This window comes from Danio rerio, chromosome 20 (genome assembly GCF_049306965.1).
Source record: "Danio rerio strain Tuebingen ecotype United States chromosome 20, GRCz12tu, whole genome shotgun sequence".
Lineage (NCBI taxonomy): Eukaryota > Metazoa > Chordata > Actinopteri > Cypriniformes > Danionidae > Danio > Danio rerio.
In genome coordinates, this window is record NC_133195.1 from 16,346,994 (window position 1) to 16,360,501 (window position 13,508).

The 13,508-nt window shown below is 36.9% G+C and overlaps 1 protein-coding gene across 1 annotated transcript; it reads right to left on the reverse strand.

The window, feature by feature from the left end:
* Positions 1–1,096: 1,096 nt before the first annotated feature.
* On the reverse strand, positions 1,097–12,131 carry fmo5 (flavin containing dimethylaniline monoxygenase 5). The gene is given in 9 exon segments (NM_198910.1): positions 1,097–1,937; positions 2,048–2,120; positions 3,960–4,315; positions 4,458–4,657; positions 4,758–4,900; positions 5,873–6,038; positions 6,147–6,335; positions 6,912–7,089; positions 12,090–12,131. Coding segments are annotated over 8 exon segments (1,683 nt in total). The 5' UTR covers positions 7,044–7,089; positions 12,090–12,131; the 3' UTR covers positions 1,097–1,513.
* Positions 12,132–13,508: the final 1,377 nt, after the last annotated feature.

Consider the following 13,508-nt stretch of genomic DNA (forward strand, 5'->3'; position numbering starts at 1 on the left):
TAGAATTAAGGCCCTGGTATACTTCAAACAAAGTTTTATGTTCTAACTGTGTCCTCCTGCTTGAGTAGCCTACTGCTAAACACAACAACAGCAGCTGAGAATAACTGTTTCATAGACAGACTACTGTGGTGGACAGACACTGAACAATGTTTGGAGCTTTATCAGAGGTGGCACGACGCAGTTGCGTTTCTCGTCTGCTGTGATAGTACAGGTGCGAATACATCTGTACCAGTTCTGCTTCTCGACCCTCCAATGTATTCATGTTGCTAATTTTGTGTTGATGTGCTGGATGTTTTTCTTCTGTCTGACTATAAACTGTAAGAATACAAAGTACGTCAAAAAAGATGGAGCTTCATGACACATCCACCAATTGTGTAATCATTGTAGAAAAAATGGTAGCTCAAAAGTGTTTTGAAATAAAGGAACTTCCCTAAAAAGTTCACTATGGTAAGCTGTTTTGAACTAAAAAGAACTTTGTTGTGGCTAGATTTGGTTTGAAATCAGAATACTGGAATTTGTAGGCTCTCAAAACAGTTGTTTACCACACAACCAAATGTATATTTGGGAACCTGACACAGCTCACCCTCAGTGACATAACTGTAAAGGGGTGTAAATAATGCCATTATACTACACAATAATGCCTTTTTAATGTCAAGTGAAGGTACAGGGTCATGCACTTCAAGTGATGCAACGAGCTTGGCCTAGCGAACAATGGAAAGCCTCTGGCATTTGCTCCGACTCCAGCTTCATGGTGGGATTTTGCTTGTAGCCTGATGGGAAGAGAGTTGAAATTCTAGCTTAAAGGTTGCAGGTTCGATTTCCTGTACAGACAAGAATGCTGTGGGCGGGGTAAGTAATTAATTAGCACTCTCTTCCACTCTGACTTAAGTGCCACTGAGCTAGGTACCTAACTCTAGTTGCTCCCTAGGTGTTGCAGAAAATGGCTGCTTGCTTCCCTAATTCTTGGGCGATGTGGCTGCTGAACATCAAATCTTAATATAACATTATTATTAAATCAAAAATGCACTTTTCAAAAGTACACTTGTGCATTATCATAAAAGTAGGTATCATTAAAGTGCACTTAAATTGACATTTAAAAAAAAAATTTTATAGATCTTATTTGAAACTATTTAATTTGCTTCACAGACATATATTACTTAACAGACAAATATTATTTAAATTGACACAACAAAGACTGCTAGTAGTAGTAGTGCATGCTAGTGAATAAAATGGCACAAATATACAATTACACCAACAATTATAGTCTATTCAAACACACAAAATCGTTATTTCAAATCAAATTAAATGTTCTTTATACACAAGCTGTTCCAAATTTAAGGCACTTGCTTCTAATAAATAGAAGAACCCAGCATTGTATAAAAGTTCTGTTTCAATTCTGACATTTTCATGATGCTGACATTCGTTTGACTTTAAAATCAATCTGAATAAGGACAATTAAACTAATGTTAGATTACATATGAAGTTAAGTATGTTTCTGACTAATATAACATGATCACTGTGTGGGCAATGGTACAAACCCCCTGATCTTGTCCAGTAAAGCTGAAGGATTTTCCAAGAATGTTTGCAGACTGGCTCTGCCGTAGTACAGAGCAGACAGGACCCCTGCAACAGACACTGAGAATATGAGTGAATGTAAGAAGCTCTGTGACTGTGGTTCTTCTCTGCAGCGTGTTTTCAGAGGCTTCATAACTCGATCCCACTGAGTCAGGATGGCCTGACGTGCACCTTCCCACTGGCCTGGTCCATGCAAGCGAAACTGGTATGGGGTGCAGGGCCCAAAGATGACTTTGAAAGCCAGTCTTGGGTCTGTCAGCAGCAACCTCGGGATAGAAGGACGGACACCCACTTGTTTAGCCAACTCATCCATGTAGGGGATGTAGTCCACCTGGATGGTGTGCCTCTGGCTGACCACATACCTGCATGAGAGCACAATCAAGAGTCATTAATCATGCTGATATTGCATTTTATCTTTCAAAACTGTGAAAGTGATGTGTTTTGTAGTAATGTGAGGTGAAGTGCAGAGAACCTTCGAGCCATTGCTTCCTCTTTAGATTTAATGTCGTTCATCATTGCATTCATTGAAGGCAGTTTGCACAGTCCTGGGTGAACATAAGAGTTGCATACAGTTAATGCTTTGACATGTTGTATTACTTCAAAATCAATCTGAATAATCAGTGTGTAATATTTTAAAATAAGATAACGTCCTAATGTTTTAAGCATTGTTGTCCTTAGGTAGTCAGGGAAATATTGATGTGATTTTTAGGAAAATAAATCAAATCATTGGTGTCTAAACTGGTGGGTGCCAAAAGGTTTACTGTCCTGTATCAGGTGACTGATTCCAAAACTTTTGGAAAACTTTGGCCCAAGTGATTTTCAGAAACTCAGGTAACAGGGTGGTCATGTGACCATGAAAATCTGGGTTCTTATGATGTCAGTCAGTGTCATAGACTGTAAAATATATGGACGTAGTATCCGTGGCGTCACCCATTGGTTTCTAAAGAGCGCAAAAGAAGCCACAAGGAGGCGCGGCCAACCATCGCCATTTTGTTCACGCGTCATCACACCCACGGCGGGATACCAAACAAGGTCAAAGAGGCAGAGAGTGAGCGGAGCTACAGACACCTGCTGACAGTTTGCTTGGACCTGATTCAGACACACTTTACTTTGGAAGAAAGCTTAATACTTTATCACCTGTGACTCGTTTGTATTCTGACCACATGTGCTTGGTTGTATACTATATCAATAAAGTGTTTAGACTTTTAAAAACACTGCTGTAATACATTGAGCCACTAAACATTGTTCTTATGACATTTTTCAACAGGAGGAAAACGCAAATTACTTCCAAACACTTCAGATATAGTCTGTGTTAGTTAATGTAAGACTATTGATGAAATCCAGCATACACTGTATGACAACGCTTCAGATGACTGTTCTAGAGCCTACAGCTAATCAATCTGACAGATTCTGAAGTGCATTACAGCTCTAAATATAAATATAAACGATAAATGATCTTAAATAAAACAAATACATGTATAGAGATGGTATATAAGTATATATTTTTACTCACATGGGAAACGGAGGCCATGTGAATGGATTGTGAGCACAATTAAGTGCACTCAGCATGCCATGCTATCTAATAATTGTAGGGAACAAGTCCAAAAGGCAGTTGACTGTGTAAAGCCACATAAAACAACACAGAAATATGATAAATATGCCGAGTTCAGTGGCTAATCTGCAGGATTCAGCTGAGGTGACGTGACGGCGACCAACGAGACCTAGCTGTCACTCAAGTGGCCACTCCCTTAATTATGCAAACTTAATATAACTTAATATAAAGGAAACAGATGAGTTATAAAAAAAATTAATCCCCCTCACAGTTGTCTTGAAGGGTAATATTAGCTGTATTAACCAAAATCTTTCTTTGTACCAGACTGTAAACACCTTTTTTTCTGCTGTAAAGTTGGCCATTCTAACAGTGGGCTCAATTGAAATTTGCTCTATTTTGGAGCCAGGAGCGGCCAGGACTAGCGGAATTTTGGATGAATTGCAGTTTTAGTTACTTCCGTATTGGCTTCCTGAGGGAAAGCGGGAGGTTGCCGATTGGTCAGTGTGTACACCAATGCTCCTTTCTGATTGGCCAACATGATTGGCCTTTACTTGTGACGTGATTGAGCTGAATTCCATGTGTTGCATTGATTTTGTTTGAACCTTACTCATGTGAATACTTAATTCTGCATTTGGTGTGAACCTAGCACAAAGGATTTTATTGCTGGCTCTTGGTTCAGCATTCCCTTAGTTGGTATGGCCTGATTTTTCTAAAGCAGTGGCTTTTTATGAACCAGAAATCAAGTAGAGGATTTTAAATATGCTTGAAATATATCATATAACGTATTAAAAACTTTCTGTATTTTTCTGTGTATCAACATCATGTTTGATACCTTTAAAAACACGTGTGGCCCAGCGCGCTTGCATCTCAGAGATGGGCATAATGGCTCCAAGAGGCTGGATCAGACCAATCACTGCTAAAGTTGAGCGCTCCAATCCTGGAGGATATACAAATTTGTACAGGGATACCTTGTTGTTTGAAACAGGGATCACATGTGAGGAAAGGAAGGGGAATGAGAAAGTGTAGCCTGTGGCAAAAACCACCAGATCAATGTTATCTTCAACAGTGCCATCTTCAAACACCACACTAGATCCACGAAACTCCTGCACATTGGGCTTGACTGAGACGGTACCAGAGAGGATCCGGTTTGGCAAATCATCATTGACCATGGGATGTTGGCTGAAAAACCTGATAAATTAGCAACAGACGTAATATAATACATGTTGAATAGGGCAGATAATAAAACATAAAAAAGATAACATCATGAAAAAGTACAAATACTGAGACTAACCAATGGGATGTAAATGTTGTTCTTTAGTATTCACAGTACCTGTGCTCAGGCTGCAGCCCATAGAGCTTGTGGTCAAAGCGTTTATTAAGCCGACTCTCTCCCATGTTGTTGACAAATCCAACAGGCAACATTTTAAGGAACCAATTTTGTAATCTCCTATTAAACAACATATCTGATGGAATGCCATTGTTACCCACACGATTCAATATCCAAGATCCCTTTCGTGTGCTCAGATAAACCTGAAATGAAAAAAGGGAAGGCAATTAGGTACACAAATTCCTTAATAAGATTATAATGACTGAAAAGCTATAATTATTTTATGTTGTTTTGGCATTTCACCTGTTGGGCCATCCTGCTCAACTCCACAGCAATATCTCCTCCAGAGTTTCCAATGCCAATCACAACTACCCTCTTCCCTCGCCAGTCTTCAGGGTTTTTGTAGTCACGACTGTGGAAGAATCTCCCCTTAAATGTGTCTATTCCTAAAGGGAGGATATGAACAAGTAAGCATTACTATGGAAAGCAGTGGTCCTCAACCACTGGTTCAATTGGTTCCGGGTCGCATAAAAAATCATTAATTATTTTCGTTTTATTTATTATCCGAGTCTTCTAATATCCGAATCTTTTTTTAAAAAAAAAAAGTCTTTTATTTTGAAAAATGACCGTATTCTCTTGGTTACATCTTGTTCACTTGAGCAACCAAATTTAACCCACAAGAAGCTAAATGAATAAGAAACAGACGTCTTTGTAACATTTCTTTTCTAACAAGAAGGCCCAGTGAAGGACTTACAAACTGCCAAGGAATGGATCCGCAATTTGTCAACAAATCAGGTGAATACACCATGGCTGTGCAAGAATATTAACTGCTGGGGATCTCAAATGACGGTGGCCTTTTAGGGGAGCCGTTCACATATCGCGACATTTTATAGAGTGCATACAAGTTGGTTGTTTCCAATGGAAGTGTGCGCCTTGCATGCACAAGCTGCATGATGCGCCCAGTTAAAAGAATCCCGCAAGTCACGGGACAAAAATTGACCGATCAGCTTCAGCAGCTTGTATGGAAAATACACATTTTGGTAAGACTAATTATCCCAGACAAACACAGAACACCCAAACACTGCAATGCTTTGTAATTTTCTTCATAAATAAAACTTGTATCAGAATGACAGCTTGTCTTATCTTCTGAGAAAACGGTTGATGGACACCTAGCAACCTACAACCTATATAACACCGCCACACCCTCCCACCCCTGGTACAATTGTCAATCGTTGACCAGTCCGCGGTGATATGAAATTTGAGAACCTCTGATGTAAAGGACAGGATATTGATGTATGTAAATGCAATATATAAGGTCTGACAACAAGGCCTAGTGACTCTTGTACACCCAGAATGTTTTATTGACTTAAAGTTGTTGTACTTTGCACACAATCTGTTTGCCTTATTTGTCACTGCACCTGGAAAGTCTTTTAGAGGAAGGTGGGGGTGACAGTGGTGACCAGTGCAGACCATCACAGCATCAAACACCTGCTTCTCTCTTAGACCATCCTTAGACTCGGTCTCTACATCCCACTGTCCAGAGTGAGGGAAGTCTGGCCTTGGTGTGACATGAAGGACTCTGGTCTGAGGAGCACAAAGCATGACCTGTAAATCTGCCATTATCCTTAGCTAATTTTGAGATGCATTCATAACTTCATGCTTTTTAGTGCCATAATAACTTTCAGTTCTGACCTGGAAACGGATGTGCCGTTTAAGTTGGAAGTTTTCAGCGTACATGCGGAAGTATTCCATGATGAGGGAGTTGTGCATGTAATTAGGGAAGTGAGCAGGGATTGGGTAATCACTATAGCACATCATCTCCTTCGAAGTGTTAATAATCAGTGAGTGGTAAATGCTGGCTCGGTCAGCATCTGGATTTTCCTTAGATGGAAATACAGCATAAAAACATTGGATCAGGTTCTCTCTTGACAATTGACTTTTTATAAAACCAGATCAGTTTAAAAATTAATACATTTACAAAATGAAATTCATACATGCAGAGCACAATTCACATTTACAAAACCCAATTTGTACATCTGTAAACACAATTCACAAATTTACAAGTAAATAATATAATACATTTTTCATATTAAAATATTTTCACCAAATTAATTAGATTAATGTATTCATGAATCGTGTCTTGAACTTACGAATTGGATTTGTGTATTTTAAATCCTATTTTGAGTTTATGAATTGAATTAGCACTTTTTTAAAATAGTTTTTTATATTTGCAAAATTTGGATGTGTATTTTTGAATCATGTTTTGAACCTACGAATCGGATTTTGTAAATGTAAAATGTGTTTTGGATGTATGATTTCTATTTTGTAAATGTATTATCTTTGAGACCCATCTGCCTCCATAATTTTCTGTAATGAGGTGTACCTCAGGGTTCAGTGCTGAGCCCTCTTCTTTTCTTTAAATTCACAACTTCAGTGGGCTTATGTGGAAAAGCTCACCTTAAACCTCCAAAGTCCTCCGATATCATCACTGGTCTCAAAACACACAGGCTCCAGCCCTTCATCCAGACAGCATTTGATGCAGGCCAGTCCAGAGGTTCCTCCTCCAATAATAGCAACACGTTTAGCCATGATGATCCACAACCGTCAGACTTCAGGCACGTTCAGGTGAGAAGAACTGAAATTCAATTGTAAAGAATATATATATACACACACAGTATATATATATATATATATATATATATATATATATATATATATATATATATATATATATATATATATATATATATATATATACAGTATATATACAGTATATATAAAGGGGGACAGTGGCAGTGCTGTCGCCTCACAGCAAAAAGGTCGCTGGTTGGACTCCGTCAGTTGGCATTTCTGTGTGGAGTTTGCATGCTTTCCCTGCGTTCGTGTAGGTTTCCCCCACAGTCCAAAGACATGCTGTACAGGTGTATTGGGTAGGTTAAATTGTCCGTAGTTTATGAGTGTGAATGAGTGTGTGGATGTTTTCCAGATATGGGTTGCGGCTGGAAGGGCATCCGCTGCATAAAATTGTGCTAGATAAGTTGGCGGTTCATTCCGCTGTGGCAACCCCGGATTAATAAAGGGACTAAGCCGAAGAGAAAATGAATGAATGAATGAATAAATGAAATTGCAATTTAAAGAATGTATTCTATTCAATAGTAATATTTCACTTCTTCAACAGAAGCATACGAAGAACCTATAAACATCAAAACTTAGTCAAGACTTGCCCAAAGATTATTGGTTTACCTCTGAGGAGTCTAACAGGGTTACATGAAAAGAAAGTATTAAGGAAAACTCAAAGTGTGCTAAGAGATGTAGCAATGTGTGCTCCCATCCTCTAAAGCATTTTTTTTGTTTGTTTTGTTGCCCTCTGGAAGAAGGTTAAGAAACATCAAATGCTCTTCCAACAGATATAAATTTACCTTTGTTTCAAAGGCAATAAGGCTTAACAACACTACATTTAAGCAACTCTTAAATGTACCTTTTAAATAAATGGGTCTTTGCTATGTTTTTTTTTACTATTTATGAAGCCATTATGAAGCATGCTGAATTGTGTTTTTTAATATTGTTTGCAAGTGATTTGTCTCTTTATGAGTTTGTTGTATCATGAAATGCCACTACCCTAATCCCATGGACCCTTCACTAAGCCTCGCCCTCCTTAGTTACTGTTGCTACGCCTGTCAAGCTTTATGTGCCTGGCACAGCTTTTTCAATGTGTGTGCGCCGGTTTCAGTCATTGCCAGCAAGGGATATAATGTCATTTTTGGTGAACAGGTGAGATATACGAGAAAGCCAGACAAGTAGTATGCCTTACAGGGGTATATTCACCACATAATAGGCAACCGATTAGAGAATAAATCAATCAAAATTGAAGCTAGCTTAGCCTAGCCGCCTCATACGCTAACCATTCAACAGCTTAGTTCTTGCTCAGCAGGAGAGGTGACATTTAAAAATAATCTAATAATAATAAATTAAACCGTGACTTCTCTATTTTTAGCCAAAAAGCCTGATTAATTCATTGGTGTGCAATGAAATATAACCTTACTAACCCGTGAGAAAACACGCATGACAGTGCTTTTACATAGTTCATTCATAGAAAGAACAGCCAGAAAGGGAAACTGATGGATTAGTGCCGAATATTAGCATCATTGACCCATAACAATGTACAGTAAGTTACCTATTACTCACAGTATGTTTGTGTGCTCTTTATAAATGACCGAAAAACAGCTGGGGGTAAAGTATATTGATCGCAGATGCTCAGTTTGTGATCATATCTCGGTTTTGTTCTGTTGATTTGTAATTTCAAATATTCGTAGTTGAAATAGATGGAAATATTAAGTTCAGTAAAGTTAGCAACAGATTCTCAGATTTTCCGGATTAATAACTCATGTCATTATGATCTATTCGCTATTAGTATGACTACGTTACTAACGTTATGGCGAAGGCTTAAAAGGAGCATTAATCATAATATCGAGCGAAAAAAAGGAGTAAGACAACTGTGAAACATAACTTGCTTTGTGTTTTTGTAGGAAACACAGTTTAGATCTGTTTAGGGTAAGAGGTCTGTGAGTTATTGCCGCCTGTATATCACTGAATGTGTCAGGAATATCAAAACAAAACCAACTTAGCTCCGCTTCTTTAGCGCCCCTTACACAGCTTGATCCACGCTGTCATTTCTCCTCTAGGGGTTTAGGTTTTGAAAAGGGAAAAAATTCCACCATCCCGTTCAAACTTTAAGGAGACCGGGTATCAGATTTGCACATTCCATATGTATTCGCTTGAAAGCTTGACAGAGCCACTGCGCGTAGCTACAGTTGCTAAGCCACGATTAGTGGATGGCGGTTTTTGAGAGTGGCTTTGCGAAGGATCCATGGTGGGATTAATAAAGGTGATAAACTTATTATATATACATTAGGCCCGTAGCCAGCATATTGAAAGGGAATGTTCTTTTTCCTCAATAAGTGGACATTTTTTTCAGTTATTAACCTCTTTTTCTATTCAATTATAAGTACTGCATTTTGGTCACTTTTTAAGCACTAATTTGTGCTGGATTAGATTGTCGGATGGTGATCATCATACTTTTTGATGAAAGCTAAATTTCCTACAATTTTCATCCATTCATTCATTTTCCTTCAGCTTAGTCCAGGCATGTCCAAGCTCGGTCCTGGAGGGCTGGTGTCCTGCAACATTTTGTTCCAACCCCAATCAGACACACCTGAGCTAGCTAATCAAGCTCTTACTAAGCTTTCTAGAAACATCCTGGCAGGCGTGTTGAAGCAAGTTGGAGCCAAAATCTGCAGGTCACCGGCTCTCCAGGATAGAGTTTGGACACCCCTGGCTTAGTCCCTTTATTTATCTGGCAGAACAAACATATGCACAGCAGAACAAACCGCCAACTTATCCAGCATATTTTACACAGTGGATGGGAAACACCCATACACACTCGTACACTACGGCCAATTTTGCTTACCCAATTCACCTATAGCACATGGCTTTAAACTGTGGGGGAAACCAGAGCACCTGGAGTAAACCCACGCCAACACGGGAAGAACATGCAAACTCCACAAAGAAATGCTAACTGGCCCAGCTGGGACTTGAACCAGCAACCTTCTTGCTCCTACAATTTTGTTAAACCATAATATTTTACCACAAACAATTTGTTTATAAATGTGCATTTATACTATCAATTATTAATAACTTTTAATAATGTTATGAAATTTGTATATAATTTTTAAAAGGTTTGAATAAATAAGAAAAAACGCTTTTTTAATTCAAATTTATATTATTCATCATTAAAAACAAAACAAAAAAACTATCATGAAACGGTTTAATACCTGATTTAAATTAAAAGCCATAGCCTATAGGCGGCCAGCTCATTTCCTTAATTCAGAATTTGTCCACTTGAATAATTAAAAATTTAGTCTGTCAGTGTGAAAATAACTGATCGAAGAAGTCTAACAATTTATGATGATATACTATTAAAAATGGAAAAAATTAGCTGATATAGGGGCCAAATTCTGGACTTTGTCAGTGGGGCGTCGGCCTTTCGAACCAGTTGAACACCCCTGGCTACGGGTCTGAAAATGTGCATTATGTAGATTATTTTGGAATGGGATATATGCACACACTTTTAATTTCAGTCAGTCAGCCCCAGGAGTTCATATGAATTGTCATCCAATACAAAATCACAAAGTTTAAGATCTGATTTATTTAAAAACCGTGATCTTCACTGCTTGGCTGAGATACAATATAAAGTGGATATAAAAAAACAAAAACAAGCAGCACTGCAAATAAATTCTATTTTCTGTATCATGTTTTTAAAATATGGAAATTCATTTTACCCCAGTCTTTTCAATGGAGTTTTACATTAGCCTGATGACAGCGCCGGCGTTGGTTTTTCGTCTCTTTTTACGCTTTAACAACCAAATGGATGCTTAAATCTATGACTGATTATATTTGAATTACATTAAAACATTAATGTTGTAAAAGGAGCCTTATGAACTTTAAAATAGTCACATAATCCTTTCACTGGAAGTTCATCATTGGCTGAAAAACACTATGTGCATATAACCCAGCATCTTGGTAAAAATTGGTGAAGCATCCTGATGAAATGAGAAAGATTGTGGGAAAGGCATTGGTAAGGAAGTGGAGGGAGAAATAAGAATCCAGTAATATAATTCATGAGAAAATGTTTATCAGCATTTTTAAAGAATGCAGATAGCATTTGTTTACTATGAGTTCTTGCAAAGCAAGTTATTCTTGTCATTGTCACTCTTAATAAATTTTTTTTTTGTTGATCCAAACTTTTATTTATTTTTAATAAATTAAATATACTGTATACACTTAATCCTTTATGCAGCATATTTATTAATTATCAATTGTAGTAAAAAATCTTTTAATTTTGTCAATTGTGTAAAACCTTAAGCTGTGGATTTTTCTTTAATGTCAAAAATCATTAGACTGTAAAGTAAAATATCCAGTTTCACTAGACATTTTGTAAATTTCTACTATAATTATAGGCTATCAAAACTAGCATAAATATAGGCTTTCAAAAATGTATGATTAGTAATGTGCATTACTTAACACTTCATTTAAACAAATGTGATTAAAGGTGATTTAGTCAATATTTAGATTTTTATTTTACCCTCCCAGATTATCTAACAGTTGTATTTTATACAAATAACATTAATTTGTCCAATCCTAACATCAATTAAAAGCTTATTTTTTCAGCTTTCATGTGATGTGTAAACAAATCTACTAATCGACACCGATGACTGGTTTTGTTGTCCATGGTCACAACTGAGGCTTTTTGTGAAAGCCTATGAAATAATGGTCAACAATACAGATAATCATTGCCGTTAAAAAGTACAAAAAGCAGCAAAAAAAACATTACGCAGTCAATGTCGGTTTATTCATCGCTGTTGAATCATGTCTAACGTTACGCAGTGTTGATTTGCAAACTGAATTGCAAAAGCGATGAAAACAACAAACTTAAGCACGAACCCTCTATTCAGTGAGGCAGGGATAAAATAACATCTACAAACCGTAAACGTTAGAGAAGTCACGTTATATAAATACACCCGTTTCAGACGATAAGTGATAATACAGTAAAAAAAATAAGTTTGTGGCGCACTTTACCTCAGTGTGCAGCGGCAGTAGATGTCCGTCAGTCTACTCGAGCCCTTCAGCTACACAACACACTTCCACTGCTGGAGACCACACCCTCAAATGGAGAAGGGGAGGAGACCCTGCCGCCATTCACTATGGTAAGTAGGCTAATGCTGAATAGTCTTTCCTACAGTGCATTGAAAATCTGTGTATTACTTTGGTAAAAATAGTAAATATCTACATTTTAATCCTATATAAAATAATGCATAGCATAAAAACTAACATAGCTCAGAAGCAGTCAAAATGCATTCATGTTGGCTACATATTAACAGTGTTGGATGTAATTAGTTACTACTTGTAACTTGTTGCTGTAATTATATTACTTTTTTCTGCTGAAAAAGTAAAGGATTACTTAACATTTTAGGTCATTTAATAAGAGTTACCTATAATTGCTTAAATACTGCAAAGTAATTCAACAGTTCTGAATAAAGGAACAGATATAGTGGCGTGATCAGGGGGCCCGCATCGTCGCACCATATGTATATATATATATATATATATATATATATATATATATATATATATATATATACTTAATCCTTTTTGCAGCATATTTATTAATTATTATTTGTAGCAAAAAAAACTTTTAATTTTGTCAATTGTGTAAAACCTTAAAATAATTGTGGATTTTTATTTAATGCCAAAAATCATTAGACTGTTAAGTAAAATATCCAGTTTCACTAGACATTTAGTAAATTCCTACTATAATTATAGGCTATCAAAACTAGCATAAATATAGGCTATCAAAAATGTATGATTAGTAATGTGCATTACTTAACACTTCATTTAGACAAAGGTGATTAAAGGTGATTTTTTTAATATTTATATTTTTTTACCCTCCCAGATTATCTAACAGTTGTATCTTATACTAATAACATTAATTTGTCCAATAACGTCGCTTTACAGCTTGGATTTGAATGATTCTTTAGCGTAAAACAGGTTATTTTGCCTACATTTTAAGATTATAAGGCTGAACGTGACATGCAATGACATGTTATATGCAATGAGATCTTCCTGCAGTATTAAAGTCTAAAGTATTTCTCTGTTGCAGTAAGGATATTGCAATAATTAACCCCGAAGAAAGCAACTTGCTCAAAAATTAGAGGGTTTCGGAATGGTGGCCGAAAAATTGATACATCTCTAATCTCAATACACTGTTAGATTCCCATTGTTGCAGAATTCTGCTGTGTGATTGGCTTAGATCAATATGGATTTAAAAAGTCCAGAGCTTATCATTGCTATTGACATAAATTTTATAGCAATTAGATATGATATTGTTTATTGGGCCCAGGCTTACTAAGAACTGCTATGGAATTCCATGAGGCTTGAGGTTGACTCCATAAACTTTTAATCTGAGAAGATCAGCTACAAAACCAGTTGTTCAACTGT